Source organism: Musa acuminata, chromosome BXJ1-5 (genome assembly GCF_036884655.1).
Source record: "Musa acuminata AAA Group cultivar baxijiao chromosome BXJ1-5, Cavendish_Baxijiao_AAA, whole genome shotgun sequence".
In the NCBI taxonomy this organism is placed as follows: domain Eukaryota; kingdom Viridiplantae; phylum Streptophyta; class Magnoliopsida; order Zingiberales; family Musaceae; genus Musa; species Musa acuminata.
In genome coordinates, this window is record NC_088331.1 from 6051660 (window position 1) to 6075000 (window position 23341).

A 23341-nucleotide genomic window follows, 5' to 3' on the forward strand; every position below is an offset into this window, starting at 1 on the left:
AGGAAGGATATCAAGGGATTGGGAAAATAAAAAGAGTTTTTTTTTCTATAATTTTTATTAATATTTTCCTAATTATATAATACTTATATGAAGGAGTAAAATTTAGAAAAACAATTACATGATATCACAACAATTACTTGAGTAATTATAGGCAAGATTGAGGATTCAATGGAATAGAAAATTATTATTTGAGGAATTGGATTAAGTTTCAAAGGATGGAATTTTAGAGTCTTATATCCTATTCCCATATAATTATTATTATATAGAAATAACAGTAGAATGAGTTTGTTTGGGTATTTAAATATATTTGATCCGCTTAAATAGAATTTAGAATGAGTTGAGATATAAAAGCAAGTATTTGGCTTCAAATTCAAATACATAGACAGTCAATTGGGTTTGGGTGTGCATGAATATTTTAGGGATACAAGATTAGAAATATTATAATTTAGCAAAAACAGTACAATATGTAAACTTCTAAAAAATTTAAATTATACAAAACACTTAATATTCAAATAAATTAGTACAAACATGTTTAATTATACAAAACAAATAATAGTATATTATACTTTTGATTAAAAAAATAAAATTGCATCTCTTAATTAAACACCCTATCAATTTTATCTCTTAATTAAGGACCTTTATTGATCTGTATAAATTTCAAAGTGTAGCCCAGATGACATGCCTTGACAATGATGGTTGTGATATAGTGATAGTTAGGAATGCAAGGACAAGTGGCTACTGTGTCAAGGAGATTTGGCACCATTAAGGTGATAATAAAGACAAGTATTGATGAAAATAAATGGTAGTAATTTGGTTATGATGGTGACAAATGGGAGTCAGTAAGGTTATTTAGTTTAATTATCTTTTAACACTTGTAAGCTAAAAGCATGGGAAAAAATAAATATATAGGTGATAAAAGAGTATTATTATTTGAACTAAATGAAACAGCATAATGTGATCCCACAAATTGTTAAAAAAGAGAGGAGCCTTGAACACCTTCAAGGGGATGTCATTCACAAATATAATCTTAACAACATTTCATAACTGTTATTATAAATGTAGCAGTATTAGCTGTATGTTGATATGGCATCATACAAATTATCAGAAAAGATAGCAGGAACATTAACTACTAGAAAATTCCCAGATTCATGTTTCTAATCTCTAATAGTTTTGCAACTTAATTTCTTTCAAAAATAAGCCTTTAAAACTGATATTAGCAACTGCAAGCCAAAGGCCTGAGGAAGCAAAATTCTCCTCAAAGTTCACATTTCAAGCTTAACAGTATGTAATATCTAAGATATGCTAGTACACTTGAGACAAGTAAAACTACATATAGATGTCATACTGTTGATCCATGCCAGAGAGCAGCAAAAGAATCAGTGTGACCGTAACATGTGTACAGACTCCATTCTCTCCTGTAGCTTTTTGGCACACACCCAAATTTAATTGGGGCTAATAGTGCAGTATCTGTGATGTAAACAGAATATGAAATACACACCCCATCTATATTCTTAAGGAAATCCAGTTTGTGAAGACTAAATCAGTTAGATTCAGAAGATAATCTTAACAACATCTCCCAAGCAAGCAGCCAATTCAACACGATATCAAATACAGATTTTGCAGACGGATTTCGAGCTAGTAGAAGCAGAAAGCAAACAAGTTCATATCAAAATTCAACCAAGACAAAAAACAATATATATATATATATATATATATATATATATATATTAATGTTCCTTGAAAAGTTCCTTGTGAAAAAATGGCATTGCCTTCTTTCAGTGTCCATCGTCAAGAGTTCCACACTCAGTAAAAAAAGCCAAGCACTTTACCACCAACATTCTTTCTCCTAGCTTCCTCATGGTCCATGATGCCAGCAGATGTAGTCAGCACAATGTAACCAAACTGCAGACAAAATTATAAAGAAACAATGTTATTCTACCTCTGATCTAGAAAATAAAACCTCAGCAGGTTGGAAGTCAAAATACTTCAAACAACTTGCCTGACGTGATGGGAGAAGCCTAGCAGTCCAGGGTTCAATTTCTTTGACACCCACATCGAAGCGAGGGCTGATGACGCCGCATTTGTTCAATCTTCCATTCAACTCGACCACTATCTTCCCAGCTCTGTGATCATCTACGTATTCAAATTCACCAATATAACCTAGCCAATACAGACAGACAAATCAGAACAGTTTAAACCTTGAAATCATATAGACAGTATAGAATACCAGACTAGGTACCATGCTTCTGCATGACAAGAAGAAACTTAATTATCACTTTCGAAGACGGTCTAATCATGACCTGCCTCTTTCCACGCTTCTCAGCATTGTACATGCTCTTGAGAGCATCATTCAACACACTGACCCTCACCATCCTCAACAAGCCTGTAAAGAAGCAACATTAGAGAATACATAGGTGAAACAAGAACTTGAAACCTGTAACCAAGTTATATGATCTTCAACAACTAAACACAACAAATTGGGATGCAGTGGTACAAAATTGTCATTCGGTTAAAACTAAATTAATAAATACACAATTCAAACATTAGCATCACACTATAGCTTGTGATTGGAAAGGGGCAGCACAGTATGTGACATTGTAGATAAAAAAATAATAATTCAAAATCATAAATCATAAATAACCCATTAATAACATGCAATTTAAGTCTGTATAGCATGTCAAGTCTAAAAAGTAAGTACTTTTATTCAACATTTTATCCAGTTACAGACAGTACCGCTGACAACTGAATACAATAGCCAAGCATCATTCTTGGCATCTTCACCTTCTAAGATGCTATTGTTATGAACGAGCTAATATCAACTATCAACCTACCCATAACTTGACAAAGAAAGGGGGAAAAAAATTAAAAAACACGGAACCTATTGGAAAGAAGATTTGACAAAATTTAATGGCCATCAGACTAACAAAAACACCCTAAAAGTGATAGTGAACCCCTATCCATGGAATAATTAAGCAAGAGAGCACTGGGCCAAAGCCCTAAAAGGCTAGCCAGCAGATAGAAAATGAAATCCAAGCTCATGAATGATAAAACAACTTTTACACATGAAAGCCATAGATTCAACTCGAAAATGAAAGAAATTTATAAATATATATAGATATATTGATATGCTGCATTATACAATTTTTTAAATAATACCTTAAACTAATTAAGACACATGACAACTAAATAATGTGAATGACATGAATGAAAGCTGCTAAAAGATTTTAATGCATTTGTCATTTTGTTACAAGATATTTAAAATGGAGTTCTTTCGTTCCTTGCACATGCATTTTAATAGTGACACTCTGTAGCACAATTAAGTAGCAAATTGAGCGTATCAAGCTAATAACTGGGAAATTGAGATGAGTACTTTCTTTAGAGAAATAGAGAAGCTTGACTGGGAAATTGGGTCTGAGACAAATTAAGTTGTATATATACAATGAAGCATGATTTGTAAGAGAGAGGTATAGATAAGATTCATAATGTTTGAGTGTTGGTGCAGTCAATAATGGAGAAATCGAACATGATATTGAGATGCATTACTTTGATCATTGGCGTCGATGAGGCCATCTGAGAGGAGACATAAACATGTTATTTAATCCCTCCCCTTTTTTCTCTCAAGTCAAACGATTAGTATATTGCATGGTGTCAATTAACCTTATGCATGCATGCATGGTTGAGTAGTACGTACTTACGGAAAGCTTCCCTTTTGATTCATTAATGAAGATTAGTGTTAGCTTATTCCAACAATACACTAACATCTCCTCTTAAAATAATTTTGAATAAATGCAAATTCTTCGCAATAATCAGAGTATTTCCTTTTTTTGGTTTACAATTGGTATGATTAATCATAGTCTCTTCTTTTGAATATTAGAATTGAATGCATGCATCTGAAAGCTAAATTTCAAATGCATGCATGTATCTCTAGGAGAATCCGATTAAAGCAAGACTCGAGCAGAAACCGTGTAGGCCTGACAGCACTATGCCCACTATATAGTCTCTAGAATATTAGATGGATAAGGGACTATAGATATATGGTAATTATGGATATATAGGTCTAATGAAGTGGATTCCCCTATATCGTTTGGTCGACACTAGAGATGATTTGTGAGCCAAAAATCCACAACTATTTGCATCACGTAGTAACATTGATAAGATATGAATTGCCCGTAGTCATTTCTTGCTTTACAAATGATTCCACTCCACATGTGCATCACATGCATAACCTTTTCACAGACCCTCATATATATATATATATATATATATATATTAGCAGCACTGCTCATGGGGTGTATGTCATGCGTATGTACAGTGGGAGTAGCAAATTGAGCGCATCAAGCTAATAACTAACAAGAAAAAAATGTCTGTAAATGCTGAATCAATAGCATACAATACTAAAACCAAAGCATCAAATGTATTGGACACGGAGATTGCAGCTACAACGAACAAAATCGATGACTAAAAATAGATGCCAATTTTAAATACTGATTACAATCCAGCAAACGGCATATATACTTCACCAAAAAATAAACAATATCTAATCATCCGCATCAATTGACATCAAGAATGCATCTTTACGCCATAAATAAAGAGATCTGATTGGTAGGAAGGCAACAATAAGGTTGAGAATCTTAGGAGCATACACACAAAAAATAAAAACAGAACATCAACGAAATAGAAAGAAAAAAAAAAAACAGAGATATATCAAATCAAATAAAAAAACCATGACAAAACAACCAACGAATACGACTAAGGTCGAGAGAACGAGGAGAAGAAGAAAAGCCAATTAAAATTGAACCTTGGACGAGGAATCGCTAAACCTCTAGATCAGGAGACGAGAACAGGACCGGAGCGGAGAGGAACGTCGGTAGCGGCGGGTACGATGCCGCGCCACTATTTTAAGCAGTTTAGATTGTTTAGGTCCCTAGGATCGAGATCGAACGGTCAATATAGCCTGATGGCGTCGCAACCCTCCGGTTGCCCTAGTTTTTATTCGCCAATGCATGTTAGGGCAGAAGACAGCGGCATTGACGATTTGGAGACTGACACGTGCGCATCCTGTGAGAGAGGTTTGGACCGGTTTTTAGAACGACTCGAACATAATTAACTTAAGAGGGCATCAAATTATTGCCTAAATATGGCGAGCCCAAAAGCTAACAACTAACAATAATTTTCCCATTTGCACGATAAAATAAAATAATATGTGGAATACATAAAATAATTTCAATGAACGTATTTTATAATTTTATTATGAGATATGATCGACGCATATAATTAAATATGATATGAAAAATAGATATAGGAAAACAAAATAAAAGATAAAGCTGCTAAAATTATACCAAGAAATAACAAAAAAATAATACCAAGTATAATATCCCAACTAAAATATCGTTCGTCTTCCTCCTACTCGAGCGCTCCTCCCACATGTTTCTCCCTGCTTTCCGGAGATGGATCCCAACCTCGAACACCCGATGCCTCCTCTTATAACCCACCATTGCTTCCTCCTCCACTCCGTCACTCTCATCCCTTCCTCCTCTTCTCATCCGTTTCCCAGCGTTCTCACCCGTCGCAAGATTGGAAGCTCTCCGGAGGGAGAAGAGGCGGAGGAGGGGCGAGGATGCTGCAGAGGGCCACGAGCAACGTGTACTCCTGGTGGTGGGCCAGCCATATCAGGACCAAGCAGTCGAAATGGCTCGACGAGGACCTCCACGGTCAGTCTTTATTAGAAATCTCGCTTAGGATATTGTTGTTGTTGTGGTTCTTACTTCTTGTTGGATGCGATTGCTTGCTCAAGCTGCAATGTGGTGTTGGCTCGATCATAATCCCTAATTTTGTTCCAAATTTTCATTTTTAGCATTAGATTCTTTCTTAAGGGGAAGAAAAGAAACAAATTTGGGGCTTCATCAACAATTTTAGATTCGTTTAAAAATTCAAGCTGTGTCCCAACATCATCATGTGTTCTTTCTTAAGGCGAAGAAAAGAAACAAATTTAGGGCTCCATGAACAAATTTAGAAGTTGATGTTCTTATTTAATGCGATTGTTTCTTTATTTGTAGTTTTTGTTCTTATCTAATGTGATTGTTTCCTCAAGTTTGCATTAGAGATGTGTGGACGTACCTGTGTAGGATGCCGACGCCAATGCAGCCATGATAAGGATCATAAGGTTAACATGCCTAGGCTTACCACTAAATATGGTCTTACGACCAAATATAGAGAGATTATTTTTGTGATCCGAATCTTGATCTCTCCTATTACAAAGGTGCAACCTTGATGTTGTTGTTGCAAAATCTTCCCTCTTATTAGAAATGTGTGATTTAGTTAAATTGAATCCTAGAATCATGATGCCTTCTCAAATTTGGGGCTTCATCAAGCAATATTTGTGAGTATCTGCTAAACGAGGGATTTTATTTGTATGAATCATTGGATGTTTCATATTTTACAGTCCCAACTTTTGTTCCCAACTAGTTGGAGACATCTACATTGTTCATTAATTCTTTCTTGCTTATATTATGTGTATGGATGCCATTATATATCTTGTAAGGTGATGCTGGTAACCGAACATGCACCGATTGGTTTCGTTGTTCGCCCTTCTCAAGGGATGTTTATCCTGGTAGCTCTCTTCACTTTCAGCCTTCCAACAGTCAAAATAAATATTAGCTTCTCCTTCCATGTTATTTAACATGCAAGTTCTTATATCTAAGCAACAAATTACAGTATTTTTCTTTTCCTGGAAATGAAGCCAAACCTTTACAGTTTATATAAAATGCTAAAAAAATAAGTTTTTTATACCTAATTATCAATGCTTCACCCTTATTTTGGTCCTATTTAAGTGTTATGTGGGTCTTTTCTCTCCATTCCCCCCCTTTTTTTTCCCTCATTGCAAAATGATGATACAACGTAGCATTTGAGATTTTGCATCAATAGACTGTAAGTAGTTTGCATTTGACATGGAAACACAGTTTTTGTTTTCTTCTCATAATGATCTGAGGATAGTGTGAATCATGTTTTGTAGAGATGGAGGATAAGGTGAAATCCATGATGAAGCTCATAGAACAGGATGCCGATTCCTTTACAAAGAAGGCAGAGTTGTATTTCCAGAGAAGGCCAGAGCTGGGTAACTTTGTTGAAGACATGCATAAAGCTTATAAAGCATTGGCTCATAGGTACGATCGAATAACAGGAGAACTGCAAAAGGCCAACCAGGCCATAGCAATTGCTTTTCCTGATCAGGTCGACTTTGAAATGCAAGATGATGAGGATGGTGGCTCTCCAAAGGCAATCACTTCGATAGATCTCAGTAAATTCCGTAAGCCAACAGAAGTCCCACAGTTCATCTTCAGACAGAAAACAAAGAAAGATCGCCCCACACCGAAGAAGCAACATCACAGGAAGTTAAGTACTCAAATCAGCAAAGAGAAGGCACAGGAAGAGATAGACAGGCTTCAAAAGGAAATTTTAGTGCTCCAGACTGAGAAGGAATTCACCAAGAGCTCTTACAGGAGCACCTTAGCCCGGTATCTAGACATTGAGAAGCAAATTACTGAGATGCATGAGGAATTTTGCTGCTTGCAGAATTCTTTCAGCGCAAGTGCAATCGCTGAAGATGGCGAAGCTCGTGCAATGATGGTAGCATCAGCCATTAAGTCTTGTGAGGATAGCTTAGTTAACATACAAGAACAACGGAAAGTTACGTCCAAAGAGGCAAGAATTGAGTCAGAAAAAATTAAAGATGCTAAACAGAAGCTGAAGTCTCTCAAGGGTGAGTCTGGTGAATCAGAGATTGAGACAACAGAGACCTCTGATCAGAACATGGAGCAGAACTCCACCTCCGTAAACACAGAAGATAGTGTTCTGAAAGAGGAAAGGATGGAATTACAGTCAGTGTGCCTGAAAGTGAAGGAACAATTTGAGATGAGCTCTGAAACATCAGTCATGGAACTGGCAGAAAAGATTGATGAACTTGTCGACAAGGTCATTAGCTTAGAACATATAGTTTCATCACAGAATGGTCAGATAGAGAGATTGAGATCAGAGACAGCTGAGCTTAATAGGCACCTACAATGCATGGAGGAGGACAAGGTGATCCTAACTGGCGACTCCAATACCTTTACTGAGACTTTTAAAGAAGCAGAAGATGCATTGCAAAGAATTCAACATCTTGAGAATTGTCTAAATATTGATGACGATGCCCTTCAAACACAATTTTTAGATGCCTGCCACAGTCTTAACAATATTTCTGAGAAGTTGCAGTCACCTAAACATCAAGAGCATGCATTGTCCCAGGAGGTAGAAACTCTGGTTTCCAACAAGGAAAGCAAGGAAGTTGACTATGTTAGGATCCAGAATACAGAGGAAAAACTTGCCGGAATTGAGGCTCATGGGCAAATTACAAACGAGTCAGACAAGTTGCAAGAGGATACAGACAATGTTTATGTTGGTGAAGTGCAAACACAACTTGAAGAGACAGATGACATTCCAGACTTGCAAAATTTATTGCTAAATGGATTAGAAGGCAGCCAAAATGTCTTACTGACTGAGTACACATCCATTCTTCACAATTACAAGGATACCAAAAATAGGCTTTCAGAAATTGAGAAACAAACCCAAGAATATCACTTAGAGACAATGGCAGAAGTAAATGAACTGAAAAATGCCAATGCCATCAAAGATGAAGAGATTCAACTTCTCAAAGAGATACTAAATTCCTTTCAGACTTGTTTAAGTGTAAATGCACCAAAAGACATGGAGATGTCTGGATACCAAGTTGCTGGATATCTAGCCAACACGAAAGTAGAATTTCATGAAATAGAAACTGGGAGCTTTCATGAAGGAGACATCAATGAGGTACAAAGTTCTTCATTGCTTGAAGACAAATTTAGAGCAGACATTGATACCCTGCTAGAGGAGAACTTGGATTTCTGGTTACGGTTCAGCACATCATACCATCAAATTCAAAAATTTCAAACTACGTTTAAGAACCTCAAATCTGATATTGAGAAAAACCAAGAAGGCAATGCCGCTGTTATGGCTCCTGCTGAGGAGGCCGTAAACCAGGAATCACTTCTAGTTTGCAAGAGCTTAAGAGAATTGAACACCGAGCTCCAGGTTTGGTTGGAAAAGAATGCACTGTTAAATGGAGAACTCAAGTGCAGATTTTCATCTCTTTGCAGCATACAAGACGAGATATCAAGAGTTTTAAAGGAAAGCGAGAGTGAAGAGATGCATCTCACTCCTTACCAGGCTGCTAAGTTCCAGGGAGAGGTGTTCAGCATGCAACTAGAAAATAACAAGGTTGCAAAGGAACTGCAAGCCGGTTTGGATCATGTGAGGGGGCTTCAGATGGAAGTCGGCAGGACTTTGTCAAAACTTAATGAGAACTTTAAGTTGTCTGGATCAAGAAACCACCAGCAACACAACCAATTTAGGCAACTAATCACCAAAACTATTCCGCTGAGAGCTTTCTTGTTTGGTACAAAGCCGAAGAAGCCTTCAATGTTTTCGTGCATGAATCCAGCACTGCAGAAGCAGTACAGTGACTTAAGATACACTTTTCCTAGATGAAAAATCTCCCCTTTGGGTTTTCTCAGTCTTATTGTTCTGCTGGAATTTGTAACATAAGTTTCTGTCACCTTGTAAGTCGATATCTTGACTTGTATGCATAAATCCAGCACCGCATAAGCAGTGCAGTGATTTAGGTCTGGTTTCACTAGAAGGAAAATTTCCCCTCATGGTTGTCTCCTCTTATTGTTGTATTGGAACTTCTGCCATCTTGTGAGCTAACACATTGTTTGCTTTCAGTGGTAAAGGTAGAATGTTCATCTGTAGTCTTGGTATCAAAACCATATTGTTAGTGATATCACAACTTTGGATCACACTTAGATACTACTTTTGTTATTTCATGGTTCCTATGTTTCTGAGTGATATTACTCCCAAATAAGATTTCTATGTTGGAATGATTACACAGGTTTTTTCAATGAATTTTCTGGAACTTGAATGTGTTCCATGTTTATATATATATATATATATATATATATATATATATATATATATATATATATATATATATATATATGTGTATATATATATGTATATATATATATATATATATATATATATATATATATGTGTATATATATATGTATATATATATGTGTATATATATATGTATATATATATGTATATATATATATATGTATATATGTATATATGTATATATGTATATATGTATGTATATGTATGTATATGTATATATATATGTATGTATATATATATGTATATATATATACATGTATATATATACATATATATATATACATATATATATATGTATATAAGACATTTAGTGCCTATGAAGTAGACTAGCGTTGGAAGAGGCTAAGTTAAAAATTAGAATAAATCAAAACAAATAAAAATTCAAGATGATTCGAATGTGTATCAAAAGTTTTGAGAAATTTTCCCAATCCAAAAAATATGGTCAAAGACTTCAAAAACCATGGACATATTGATAAATTTAAGCTTATTTCATAAGTAATTGAGATATTCATCAGACGAAACTCATGTAGAGCCCAATTTAATTAGAAAATTTTTGTTGGGGTATATGAGTCATAAATTATAAGGAATTTGAAAAATTAGGAAACTCGATCTCATTCAAAAAATTATTCAAAAGATTATTAAGCAACATTGGTCAAGGAAATGATCATTTTACCAATTGGTCGTGCGATTAACATGGAAATGATCCTTAATTCATATAATTTGGATTCAATTTACTTTCTTTGGCATCAATTTAAGTCCAAATAAAAAGGAAATTAATCCCAACCTATTTCATTTAGTTTGTAATATTCCTCAACTTATTGCTTTATTTCATCAACGTTATTTAGGTAAAAAATATTATAACACAGATTTTTATGGTAATAAATTTTACCAAGATTTATAGTTTCGAATATTACCGCTCGACATGGACGATAAGTACTGGTTTGATAGTATATTGGTATGTAGATCGCTCGCTACCAGGTGAAACGCTTAACATTGATCTGTATCAGATGATACGAGATGATATCGGGCGGTAACAATCGAAATTTTGATCATTACTACTAGACACAGCTCGATAATTCAACCGTTATTGCTCGATAATGGTCGAGATCAATCGTTACCGATCAATAGCAGTGCAAATCGACCATTATTGCTCAGTAACGGTTGAAATCGATCGTTATCGATCGATAATAAAATTAATAGGTCAAATATTTAAAGTTTATATTGTAACAAAATAATCTAATAATTCAAATAATTTTTCTGTAGATATTTCAATATTTATTTTTAACTTAAAAATCATATCCTAACTTTTTTTTTATAGATATTTTCGAAGGATTTTACGGTTAAATTAGGTGTACCACTCGGTACGCCCTGACGTATCACTCGATATATAGTACCGTACTGTACCGTATCGAACAAACCTCGAAACTATGATATTGTATGAAATTTCAATCCTTAGATTTTACTATCATAAAAAGGAGTTGTTTAAATCAGGACATCAGCAAAGTTCATCATCCCCTGCCAACCTTCCATGGAAATATAGGCATACAACCAAAGCATGCAACCTGATGTGATGCATCTTCAACACTTTCTTAGATTGCACGAAGAACATACTAACTGTTATCTCCATGTGAGATCAAATGAATGGAAAACAAGAAAAGGAAAGGACAATGGAATGTAAATAAGATTGATGATTCAAGAGGCATCAAACTGAATGATTGCAAGTGTTCTGTAAACTTAAGCTCACAAATAAACCAGAGTAAAACAAAAACATAGTGCTTCATTTTCCATTCTGCCAGAATAAGTACCACAGCACCAGAAATCAACCACAAAAATGAAATTGTGCAAAACATATTCGAGTGTTTGCACTCTCCAAGTTTCTGAAATTATAGATCATGCATGTCGTTCTACTAGGCATTGGCATATCAAGAATTTGAATACAAGTTGTGGAAGCAGATGAGGAACATGAATAACAGGGCTAGCAGTGAATATGCTATAATGTGTTAATGCTGAAAACCATGGTTGTGAATTTGTTGAACAAATTCAGAATGATTTGCCTAAACGCAAACCAACTCGAACACAAACCAACTCATAGCAACACCGGAGCGAATCAAGCTTTTAATTCAAGAACTAACCAAACAGAGAGACAGTTTAAAAGATCAAGAAAGAGAGAATGATACAGCAGTAAACACAGTTTAACCATCTTTGTTGCAGTTTTGCTGCCAAGGAGATTTAATTAAGCAATTGAAGTAGGACAGTGTACCAATCTGAACCGCTTACTAGATGCAATGTGTGAGTACAGGCATGAGAGACCGGAGAAGCAGCACTGTCAAAATCTAACCAAGAAACCCTATGAAGATGGTGGATGACACCAATGACATTATGACAATGAAACAACAATAAAAATGCAAATATTTCAATACAAAAGACATTAATGATTGGGAAAGAAAGAATATGAAGCTTGAATTGTTTCTCATTAATCAATCAAAAAAAGGCACAATTTGCTGCCTGTTGCAGTAACACAGAAGTCATGAATCTATGCAAAACTTTTACCATTCTTTACTACCACAATCTCCAACCAGTACTTCTCAAAAGCAGATCTATTTTTGCTGTAACATAGATGGCATAAATCAAAGCAAAGTTTGTACCATCCATCACTACCATAATCTCCAAGCAGTACTTTTTTCAAAGCCAGATCATCCACAATGCACAAACCAATTTTCTCATCAAATTAATCCAATCGACGAATCAGAAAACCTACAGAAATGAGTGAGTTTGGCAAGAGACTGCAGCTTTTGCGATTCCTATCAACCTCTTTTCTTCGAAAGCATCAAAGCATAACATTTTACACCAACATGGATCCAGTAAAACAGAGATCTAAATTAATAACTTGAACCTGTTCAAGCGATTTGCAGCGTCAAATTCTATACACTAACATAAAACATTTTTTCCCTGTGCATCATTAAGCCATATGCAATATTCATACAGTGTGCTTAATTTCAACAAATTTTTCCATAACTGGGATCAAGTAACCAAGCACTAGGGAAGCAGTTTGAGTTCCGTTCGGATTGGGTAATGGGTCGTTGGCTGAGTTAGGGACAAGATCTCACCAGATCTAGCTGTGGACTTCTTCGAGCTCTTTTGGCATACAGTTTGTGGCCTGTAATGAGGGATCAGCCTTTTGTGGCTGATCCCCTCTCTCCATCGTTCGGAATGCTTTTGAGCATATGTCGTGTTATAAACCCCTGTCTGAAGGGATTGTGGGGCCTTGTCAAATTTCTGTAACCTGGACCAAGCCATAAAACAATTGGATTAAATTGAACACTGATGGTTCTTGTAATCTGCAGGATAATGCACAAGGGGCAGGATTCTTGATGAGATCCAGTGACGGAAAGTGTTTGCTGGCTGGCTGCTCCTTTTTGCCGGACACTGACTGCTGGAAGGCGGAAGTGCTGGCCATTAAATTTGGGTGGGAGCTGCATTGAATGAGGGTGTGCGACTCACCTGGAGGTGGAATCAGATGCTGAGATGATTGTTAAGCTCCTCAACAAGGAACCTTGGAAACTCCTTAACTGTTTTAGGAGTATTTTGCAACTATCTACATGTTTTTTGGGTTGTAAATTCTATCATGTTTTCAGAGAAGGGAGCATAAGTGCTTAGCACATTTTGCGGTGTATTCTAAATCCGAGGAACATGGTTTAGGTAGCCAAGCACTAGCCATACAGAGTACCAGAAAAAAGAAGAGCTAACTCGAATTTTTCCTCCAAACAGAGTTTCTATTAAGAATGATGATTCATATGAGAACACAAGTCCATCTAATTATTCATACCTTGTCCATGCAATGCATACTATTAAACTTTTTAAAGACAACTTTTAGCCTTGAACAGAAAAGAATGTTTATATTTAAGCTCAGTGACTGATGAAGACAAAGGAAAGGAAAGCATCAATGAAACAATGAAAGCATCAATCGACGCAAATTAGAGTACAATACCTCATAACCTTCTTTTATCCTATAGCAAGAATACTCGATGAAATCAGTGTGAAGATCACACCAGGAAGTTCCCACACAAGTGTTTCTCCTTCCTACTGTCAATCAAAGCTCGAACTCTTCCTCACGGAGCGCCAATTCTGCAGCTTCTTCCTCTTCTTCATCAAGCATAAAGTACTGGTTCCTCTCCACCGGGCGAAACATATAGAACATGAACATGTAGAACAAAAGGCTCACGGTTTCCTCAGCTGCCACGCTCACCCAGCGGTACTTGTAAGATGTGATTGTCCCCGATGCATAGACGACGATCCTCGTGAAGTACAAATATCCGATCACAATGATGTAGAATTGCCGGAAAAGTGTGAGCTTCATAAGGTTCCTTGCGGCCTTTCCGTCGGTCTTTGACGTCTCACGCAGAGATCTGATGGACCAGATGATGGGGAACAGGACGGTGCAGCAGCAGATGATGTCGATGAGGAGGAACACCTGGTTCCAGGTGACCCAATCCCTGATGAAGGGTCCGGTCTCGCCGATCACCACGGAGGCGATGTTGGCGATTATCTGGAGTGGGATCACGATCATCAGCACCTTCTTCTCGCGCTCCTGGAGGAAGGGCTTGAGGAAGGACCAGCCGGTGCCGATGAGGACGATCACGGTGAACAAGAGGACGCCTTTCAGGAACTGGAAGAGGTAGAAGGGGATGTCCCAGCCGTGCGGGGTGCCGGTCTGCCGGATGTAGTGCTGGTCCTCGGCGGCGAAGACGAGGTAGAGGGCCTTGCTGAGTAGCAGCCCGGCCATCAGGTAGTGGATCCCGTGGGATGAGATCCGGTTCTGGAACAGGGTGAGATAGATCCACGCGCCCAGGAAGACGGCGTACGCGACTGCGAAGAAGGTGTAGAGCGACGGCACAGGGGACTTGCCGACGGAGAGGTAATCGCGGGAGCCGTCGGGGCGGGTGTTGTACGTCTCGGTGCGGACCGACATGGTGACGGCAGCGGCGCCGGGGCCGCAATTGGCGAAGTAGAGGCTGTACTCGTCCGGATGGGAGACGGCGAAGGAGTTGTTGAAGGCGCCGCCGGGAGGCGGCGGGGAGAGATTCTCGAAGGTGAACAGGAGGTGGACGTACGGGCTCCTGAGGACGCAATCTGGGTACGAGCTAGGGTTAGGGTTCTGCTGTGAGTCGTAGGCGGCCTGGATCAGGCTCTCATCGGAGACGAGGAAGAAGCCGAGGAGAGAGGGGTCGACGGCAGGGGCGACGGCGGAGGAGGAGATGGACACGCCGGATAGAGCAATTGTGACGGTTCCACGGTGGTTAAATCCGAAATTCTCGAACAGGATGACCTGGCGGGAGTCGTCGGAGATCTCCAGATTCTTGATCTCCGCCATGGAAGGAGACATCAGGGAATCGAGAATGACGAGGAGGAGAAGAAGACGGAGAGATCCCTCCATGGCGATACAAACTGGGTCTTTAGCCGGCGACGGCGGTGACGATGGTGGTGGAGGAAGTATATAGGCGGAGTTGAGGGATGACGGGAGTCGACGTGTCGATTTACCGGTCTGTTGTTCCGCGGAAACAGATTAGGACAGCCGGCGCGTCCGATCCGCACAAGGGATCCACGTTCGTCTTTCGTTGAGATTCGTGATGATGAGATGCCATGCACCTGTTCGGATCGAGTTTTCTACTGGTCCCGGAGAAGAACATCCAATCTCGAAGCGCCACTTGTTTCATGCATACGTGTGACATTGACAAGATTGACGGTCAGGATCCATTGGGATCCTTTGGATAGGGTTCAATGATCCTCCTATTATTGATTATGTTATTAATGGTTTCAATGAGTTATTGAGTCATAATATAAATAGGAAAAGAATAAAATCTTGGTATAATTCGGCTTGGATTCACTCGAAGCCAAAATAAGACTACAAATAGAAATCTAATTTCTTCTTTTAAGAATTAGATGTTAAGGTAAGTAATAAAAGATGAATATATATATATATATATATATATAATATTTAATTCATTATCCTATCTAAATATACTAAAAAAACTTGAATTGCTGTGGAATTGATATCCAATGAGTGGAACAAAAAACTTGGCTTGTGTAAATATAGATTGCATGATCTAACATCCAAGGCTTGCCGAAAACATAGAAAGAAAAGAGACGGTTTACTCACCAAAGGCAGCTTCTTCTTCCATGCTGAGAGCCATGTTTCCTGCGCAGTAGATGATACCGCTGCCTGCCCAAACTTCCCAGTAACTGAGCCAAGAAGCTTTCCGACGGTAGCGGCATCATCTCTCCTGCGGAGGAAACCCTTTGGGCGCTCCATGGAAGGCAAGAGATGCCACAGCCCTCCACACAACCACTTGCAGCAGCAACTCAGTTTCTCATGTCCTTCGGCGCTGGCAAACATACATATATAACGCTGAAGCCAAGAAGCAGTCATCCTCACCAATTATTTTGGCATGGCATGACACCCAGATGACATCAAATCCCTGATATCAGCAGTCATCAAAGTCAGACAAAGACATGGCTGCGGAGAGATACCAAGCTTCCAATGCCTGCTCATCGATGTGTGGTGCATGGTGAAAGGCGTTGGGTGGAGATAACATCGAACAAGAAGGCCACGTGTTTTTGCTGCTTCGGTTTGCAGATGCATGCACTTGTGCTTGCTTCTCTTGCTCATCGTCTGACACACTGTTTTGGAATCATGTAAGTTGGGGCCGACGAGGCTTCCTCAGAATACAGGCTTTGTCTGGAGAATCTTAAGGTGTTCAAACAAGTCTGTCTTGCTTGGTAATCGGTTCATATGACTAATTTGTCAGCTACAATATATTTGTCACCTTGCAGTCAGCTTGGCTGGCACAGAAGGAGTATGCTGTCCACCAGCTATTAAGCATTTTGTATTATCAGAGTGAAAGATCTTGAGTTCAAATTTTATTGAGTCATACATTGAAAAGAATCCCTGAGGAATTCTAATTCACATGATAGAGAATATTAAAAACATAAAATTAAATCATGTCTCATCCACTGACATTATAATGATTAAGACATGGATGTAACTTGCAGTGAAATAAATTGAATAGTCATCTGATGGGGAAACAAGGAAAACAAGACAAGTCAAGGTTGGTAATGGGCTTGGGCTTAGTAGGCTTAAACTTGGTAATGGGCTTGAGCAAGACCTATCACTTATGTAACATTGACTGACCAACCTTGATTGTTAATACTAAGACCTATCACTTTTCTTTTGGTTGGAAGTTTCTAAGCTGAAGTTTGGTGCAAAGCCAAATTCATGTGACACCTCTCAATTATATTCCAAGTTTGGTGCAAAGTCAAATTTATATGGCACCTCCCAAATGAATTCTAAGAATCCTCGATAAGATCATTTAGTTTAACATTTGTTGAGTATGAAAACTAATGACTTATAAATCCGTCAGGTCTATTTTATTTTTAGATGTTTTTTTTTAAGCTCATGAAAAGGATATGCCCATCACGGATAATTCCTCACAATTCCTATGGGATCGCACCGATGACCGACACATCTGCTTTGCTTAATATTAATATGATGTTTTGATGTTCAAACTAATGCTCATTTTCATTCTATCTAAAAAAGGTAATCTTATAAATCTATATTTGAGTTATTTTTATGATCAAATCAATCCCCTACCAAACAAGACCAGTGATCCACAGAGCAAGTTATACTAGTCTTTATCCTTTGTCCACAGGTTCAAGATTCCATTTGCATTGTTGACCATTGTGTGTTCATTCTAATGCGTGGATGAGAAAAGAAGGGACCAGTCCAAGAAATTTCCAATCTTTCTTTGACTCAGACAGTGATGTTTGGGAGTTCAGTGTTCCATCACACTTGTGATACTCTTCCAACGAAGCCTTCAGCTTGCCTTAAGTAAGAGCTCCCCCATACGCTGCAGAGTTCAGCATCCTTTCCTGACCCAGATTAGTCCCAACTTTTCCTCTCTTGTCAGAGCGTTTACTGACGGGAAGAACTTAGCGTTTGATTGATGATCCAACCAAACATGTTCAGTCCTGCCTTGGCAGGCACGTTGTTCTGAGATCTTTGAACTTGACATCTGTGATCTGCAGCCGACTGCTAATAATTGATCATTTAACTGGCGGATGCGAAAAGTCCTTTCAATATCAGTTCTTAATTAGGTCATGTCAGTCGAGACTTTTCTTTGATGTACAGCAGTAGCAGCAGACAGTGAATCTTTGTTCTTTGGCATGCTGTCGAACCTTATACTCGGAAGTATGAGAATAGTAGCTTGGACCAGTTCAACAAGAAGGACCTGCAGCAGTTCAGCTGTCACACAAGCAGTAGTAACCTTCTGATGTCTTTATATCGATTCCCACCCGCCCTTTCTCTTCATTCTTCAGCTGCTGTTCTTCGATGGAGAGCATGGAGCCGTCTCTTCAGGACACTCCAACCTGGGCTGCAGCAATTATCTTCTTCTTCGCCATCGCTGTCTCCTACATCTTAGCACAGTCGATCAGTTTTGCCGGAAATGTAAGTCTGGTGTTCGCTCGATGCTGCTATGTGAAAGAAACTTGTGATGGATCCAGTAATCTTTAACTCCATCACGAAATGTTCTGCAGTGGTTCAGGAGTCGTCAGAAGATTGCACTGTCCGATGCTATCGACAAGCTAAAAGAGGGTGAGCCGAAGAAGAAGCTGTGATGTTTCAGGTTCGCTTAGGGATGGTACCTGAGATCTCTGTTTTGTTCATGCAGAGCTGATGATTCTTGGATTCCTCTCTCTGGTTCTGGCTGTTGTGCAAAGGCCGATTTCACATATCTGCGTGCCGGTTAAGGCAGCAGACTACATGCTACCGTGCCGCAGATTGCAACCCAAATCCATCTCTTCTGCTGCTGGTTATTGTGTTGACAGAGTAAGCTGGATCTATGTTTATTCTCATGTGTATTACTAGAGATGATGACGATTTGTTATTGGATTGTAGGGGATGATTTCGCTGGTGAGTCAACAAGGGATTCATCAGCTCCATACATTCATCTTCGTGTTGGCAGTCGTCCATGTGCTCTGCAGCGTGACCACCATGATTCTGGGAAGAGCCAAAGTAAGATCTTGAACTGCTCACATCTTTATGTGATTCTTCAGTGCTTTCGGTTTTCGGATTTCGATCTTCTTGCTGCTGGCAGATGAGGCGATGGAAGGCATGGGAGAAGGAGACACAGACAACTGAGTACCACGTTGCAAATGGTGGGTAGCCCTTTTTGTTCTGAAAGGAGCCCTCTTCTTCTTCTTCTTCTTCTTCTTCACATCTTTAAACCACAAGGCCAAATCAATATAATCTGTGAAGCATATGCTTAGTTCTTCTGCAACTTTTACGGTGAACTGTATCAGATATCTGAAATGCAAGTCATCGTTCAGACCCTAACAGGTTTAGGTTGACGAGAGAGACCACATTCGCAAAAAGGCATATCAGTGTAGCTACATCATCATCCTCCATGTATCTGTGGATTGTAAGCGTCATCTACCACTCTTCTCCAATGGCTTATCCGCATCAAGCTCTGTGTCTAATTGATTTGGAACCTCGAACAAGCAGAAGTGCTTTTTCAGACAATTCTATGATTCCGTGAACAGAGTTGACTATCTCACCCTTCGCCATGGCTTCATAACGGTAAGGCTGCACGCAGCATCGCTACTTGGTTTCAGTTCCCTGCATGCAGATGAGTTTCTTGGGGACTGACTTCTGTAAGCACTCTCAGGCTCATTTCTCCAGGCACACCACGTTCAATTTCCATGAGTACACCAATCGATCTTTGGAGGACGAGTTCAAAACCGTGCTTACAATCAGGTTAGCTGATCTTGGTTTCATCTGCCCCGTTTTCTTTGTCATGTATGTTTGATCTTAGTCTGCTCATGTATCTGAAACAGCCCTCCCTTGTGGTTTCTTGTGGTCATCTTCATGCTTGTTGATATCCATGGTAAGATTCATATGACCGAAATCTTATCCTCATCACATCCAATGCATATTTCCCTCACTTGTTCCAACAATTGTAGGGTGGTATTCCTACTTCTGGCTGTCATTTGCACCCTTGATCGTAAGTACAACTCGACAAGATCTCTTGGCACTCTTCCACTGTCAATAATGTCTGATTGGCCTTTTCTCTCACAGACAGTACTGGCTGTGGGGACTAAGCTTCATGTGATTGTTGCAAGAATGGCTGTGAAACTGGACAGGGAAAATATAGTCATCACCGGAGCACCGCCGGTGCAACCCAACGACGATTTTTTCTGGTTTGGAAACCCCAGATCGATCCTTTTCCTCCTCCATTTGGCTTTCTTTCAGGTATCACATCCATACTAATCCAACAAAAAAGTGACAGTATGTTCGGCACGGTCTGACATCTTCTCTTCTCGCAGAATGCATTTGAGCTCACGTTCTTCATCTGGATCTGGGTGTGCAACCTTTGGTTCCTGCTACCTGTTGGATATGATTCACCAATTCCATGAACGAAACTTGATGAATGTTCTTCTCTTTTGCAGTATGAATTCGGCCTGAAGTCCTGCTACCACGAGAACTTTGGGATAACCATCGCAAGAGTGGCATTAGCGTAAGTGATCACCACATGGATCGCACTTGTGTGCTTCCTCCTCCACAAGAACTACTCTCACCTCCGCTCACTCTGTTCCATGTCTCAGGGTGGTGGTACAGTTCCTCTGTAGCTACATCACTCTTCCCATGTACGCGCTCGTCACACAGGTAACCCACCCGTGCATGGATTAAACCCCCACCGGTCAGTCATGTTCGTCTCTCTCAGAAGTTGAGTTGTGGTGGTTCTCACTGCAGATGGGTTCGGAGGTCAAGAGATCCATGTTTGGGGAGCGGACGAAGACGGCGCTGAGAAGATGGCACGAGGAAGTGAGGGTGAGGAGGAAGAAGCAACATCCTCACAGGCGTCCTCCATCTACTGTTTCACGTCAGCAGCAGGAAATATCAACGCAGATTACATCATCAACATAAATTGTTTAGACTTATTGTATGATTTTTTGGGCGAAAGAAGACGAGATTCAAGCAAAGAATATTATTGATGATATATTAAAATATATATCAATTAAATTAATCAAACTTTCGATCTTGAAGTTTCCAGCTCTCAACTCTCGATATATTACCATCAATTTTTTAGGTGTAATTAAAGATGTTTTTATACCCGTGAATGAACCCTAAATGATCCTCTCCATATATTAGGGTACGTTTTTGGGTATCGTTTGGCGGGTGCAAAGGAACCTCACATATACAGACAAATACAACATATTCCCCTGTTTTGTACCCACCTCTCAGGCTTTGACTGTGGATCCCACGAAGAAAGCTTGTAGTGTGCCAATTATTACGAGGGTATTCATGTGGGCAACGAAGTAGGTAGAAAGAATAATGCTTCTAAATAAATAAGTTCTTCTGTAGCCCAAATTTTGTCTCCACTTTAATTCTCGCAAGCCTTTCGGTCAATATCGATCCACCGATCGGAGATGGCTAGGGGGAGCTCGCAGTCGCAGACGGCGGCCTCGGCGGGGGGCGGGGCGCGGCCGGCCGGGGCGGTGCCACGTGGAACGCCGGCAGCTGCGGCGGGGATGAGGCGCCGGCGGCTGGGCGGGGGCGGAGGGGGTGGCGGCTTCGCTGGCGGCGGCCCCGGTGGGGGGGCCAACATGCTTCGGTTCTACACCGACGACGCGCCAGGGCTCAAGATGACGCCTACGGTGGTGCTTGTGATGAGCCTCTGCTTCATCGGCTTCGTCACCGCTCTCCACGTCTTCGGCAAGCTCTACCGCCACCGGACCGGCGGGGCTTGATCCGACACTTCCGCCGCCTCCCGATCCATGGGCATTCGCAGCTGTGATTCCGTACACTTTGGTTGCTTGCTTTGATTCTCTTTGCTGAATCGTCCCTCTTGTTCTGTCTTTTGGGTGCTTTTACTTCTTGCTGTTCTGATCTTAGCGCATGGATGAAGCGTACTTGAGAACAGGTTTCTCTTCTTGCAGGTGTATGCAAAGTTCTGCAATGATCTGTTAACATATACCTCTTCGTTTGTTGCTTCAGATTTTGTTCATCCAGTGGGAGTATTCTTGAGAAGGGAACTGATTTAGTCCTATGCTTAATGAAACAATTAACGTAATGCTCTATCTATATCATGTTTGGATCTGATTAAGGCTTATAACCAAGAAGCATTCTGGCTGTTTACTTTGATTGTCCATTGCACCTAGTTCGATAGATTCGGTACAGTCTCATTCGTGTGACACCAAGAAAAAGTGTTGTGGTTCTTGGTCGAATTGTTTGTCGTGGAGTTGTGAAGCTGATTTATAAAGAGACTTTCCTGAAGCTGTGGATGGTTTGATTATGTTTTGATTAATGATTATAGCTACACTCTCCATTTTTCTTGTCAGCTCCTTAATGCCTCAAGAACAAGAAGCTCAATGATCTTCTCTAGAATGGAAAGGGGTAGAAGCAATTGGCAATTAAGAAGTGTAGAGATAGGAAAGATTCATTGGTGATAACCTTTAGGTACTCTTTATACACTGGTAGATGGGTATCTTCTTCGATAGGTGACACTTGGAATTTAAGAGGCCTTCATGCTTGCTCGTTTGATGCCAACTCAGTCCTATTAATGTGGCATGCTGATTAAGGTAAGGGACTTTCGATTGGGTTTTATGTGGTGACTTGTTCCAAATATCTATGTTCTGGAGGCTATGTGTTAGATTAAATAAGAGAAACAAAGTTGTATCGAATACCGACCAAAAGAAAAGAGAATGGCATCAAGTAAGTAATCCTTTTGTCTTTAATATTGTGATTTTTAGATAGAGCTACTACGGCAAAGATTCAGTTATCTTCTAAGGAAAGTTGGAAAATTAAAAAAAAACATACTATGTAATGATTGAACATGAGGATGGTGTTTATGTAAAGTAGATAACATTGGAGAGTAGCCAAAGAAATTGGAAAGCTAGGTTAATTTCTGGTTTCAAAGATTTCTCTAATATAACTTATCATAATTCTTGGTTTAACTTAAATGGCTGTTGAATAGCTACTTAGTGGATTGGTGAAAACCAATCCAAATTTCTTTTCCTATTTGACGATAGCCAGTTGTGTTTCTGAATGTGTATCTGTTACATATTCACCTTAGGACTGCAAAGTTGGTTGCTTGAAATTTGATACAGGGATACAGAAATGATTTGAGATCAATTGATATCCAATATCAAATCCTGTTCAAGACATTATGAGTACCTTAAATAACCTGATGATGCATAAAGTGGTGTGATCATGTGCAGCTCAAATGGTTGAACAATTATGGCATAAACTTCA

The 23341-nt window shown here is 39.4% G+C and overlaps 5 protein-coding genes across 8 annotated transcripts in view; 3 read left to right on the top strand and 2 right to left on the bottom strand.

Annotated features, from left to right (window-relative positions):
• Positions 1 to 1486: 1486 nt before the first annotated feature.
• On the bottom strand, positions 1487 to 4921 carry LOC135673341 (small ribosomal subunit protein uS8). Of its 2 annotated transcripts, none has more exons than XM_065182225.1 (4): positions 4799 to 4921; positions 2240 to 2383; positions 2000 to 2160; positions 1487 to 1902 (listed from the first exon to the last, which is right to left on the bottom strand). In XM_065182225.1, the coding sequence occupies exons 2-4, from the start codon at positions 2370 to 2372 to the stop codon at positions 1804 to 1806; spliced, it is 393 nt and encodes a 130-aa protein (XP_065038297.1). In that variant the 5' UTR covers positions 2373 to 2383; positions 4799 to 4921; the 3' UTR covers positions 1487 to 1803. The 2 variants fall into 2 exon arrangements, with proteins under 2 accessions (XP_065038297.1, XP_065038298.1); XM_065182226.1 differs by having other exon boundaries at positions 4821 to 4867.
• A 450-nt stretch (positions 4922 to 5371) lies between these two features.
• LOC135673342 (protein NETWORKED 2D-like) lies at positions 5372 to 9894 on the top strand. The gene is made up of 2 exons (XM_065182227.1): positions 5372 to 5711; positions 7013 to 9894. Exons 1-2 carry the CDS (start codon positions 5618 to 5620, stop codon positions 9559 to 9561), a joined length of 2643 nt encoding a protein of 880 aa, XP_065038299.1. The 5' UTR covers positions 5372 to 5617; the 3' UTR covers positions 9562 to 9894.
• A 2993-nt stretch (positions 9895 to 12887) lies between these two features.
• Positions 12888 to 16405, bottom strand: LOC135673343 (protein CANDIDATE G-PROTEIN COUPLED RECEPTOR 7-like). 3 transcript variants are annotated; one of them, XR_010513285.1, is made up of 2 exons: positions 14021 to 16405; positions 12888 to 13315 (listed from the first exon to the last, which is right to left on the bottom strand). XR_010513285.1 is itself a non-coding variant. In XM_065182228.1 (2 exons), the coding sequence occupies exon 2, from the start codon at positions 15464 to 15466 to the stop codon at positions 14123 to 14125; it is 1344 nt and encodes a 447-aa protein (XP_065038300.1). In that variant the 5' UTR covers positions 15467 to 15819; positions 16190 to 16405; the 3' UTR covers positions 13909 to 14122. The 3 variants fall into 3 exon arrangements, 1 of the variants encoding a protein (XP_065038300.1); XR_010513284.1 differs by having other exon boundaries at positions 12888 to 13533; XM_065182228.1 differs by lacking the exon at positions 12888 to 13315 and having other exon boundaries at positions 13909 to 15819; positions 16190 to 16405.
• A 1909-nt stretch (positions 16406 to 18314) lies between these two features.
• LOC135673344 (MLO-like protein 3) lies at positions 18315 to 21132 on the top strand. Its single transcript, XM_065182229.1, has 15 exons — positions 18315 to 18535; positions 18625 to 18682; positions 18759 to 18916; positions 18986 to 19102; positions 19185 to 19245; positions 19417 to 19508; positions 19592 to 19666; positions 19755 to 19843; positions 19924 to 19973; positions 20050 to 20090; positions 20165 to 20338; positions 20413 to 20448; positions 20536 to 20603; positions 20692 to 20752; positions 20840 to 21132. The coding sequence occupies exons 1-15, from the start codon at positions 18419 to 18421 to the stop codon at positions 21011 to 21013; spliced, it is 1371 nt and encodes a 456-aa protein (XP_065038301.1). The 5' UTR covers positions 18315 to 18418; the 3' UTR covers positions 21014 to 21132.
• A 351-nt stretch (positions 21133 to 21483) lies between these two features.
• Positions 21484 to 23341, top strand: part of LOC135673345 (protein transport protein Sec61 subunit beta-like) — a 2909-nt gene continuing 1051 nt past the window's right edge. The window contains exon 1 of the mRNA XM_065182230.1: positions 21484 to 21880. Within this exon, the coding sequence (XP_065038302.1) occupies positions 21517 to 21837 (321 nt within the window). The 5' untranslated portion in view covers positions 21484 to 21516 and the 3' untranslated portion in view covers positions 21838 to 21880. The remainder of the gene's footprint in view (positions 21881 to 23341) is intronic.

Coding starts and splice junctions, on each gene's coding strand:
- LOC135673341 (XM_065182225.1), bottom strand. CDS start 2,372: ATGGTGAGGGTCAGTGTGTTGAATGATGCTCTCAAGAGCATGTACAAT. Junction 2,161..2,239: donor TCTTGTCATGCAGAAGCATG/GTACCTAGTCTG, acceptor TGTATTGGCTAG/GTTATATTGGTGAATTTGAA. Junction 1,903..1,999: donor GGCTTCTCCCATCACGTCAG/GCAAGTTGTTTG, acceptor TTTTGTCTGCAG/TTTGGTTACATTGTGCTGAC.
- LOC135673342 (XM_065182227.1), top strand. CDS start 5,618: ATGCTGCAGAGGGCCACGAGCAACGTGTACTCCTGGTGGTGGGCCAGC. Junction 5,712..7,012: donor GCTCGACGAGGACCTCCACG/GTCAGTCTTTAT, acceptor CATGTTTTGTAG/AGATGGAGGATAAGGTGAAA.
- LOC135673343 (XM_065182228.1), bottom strand. CDS start 15,466: ATGGAGGGATCTCTCCGTCTTCTTCTCCTCCTCGTCATTCTCGATTCC.
- LOC135673344 (XM_065182229.1), top strand. CDS start 18,419: ATGGAGAGCATGGAGCCGTCTCTTCAGGACACTCCAACCTGGGCTGCA. Junction 18,536..18,624: donor CGATCAGTTTTGCCGGAAAT/GTAAGTCTGGTG, acceptor AATGTTCTGCAG/TGGTTCAGGAGTCGTCAGAA. Junction 19,974..20,049: donor CATGCTTGTTGATATCCATG/GTAAGATTCATA, acceptor CAACAATTGTAG/GGTGGTATTCCTACTTCTGG.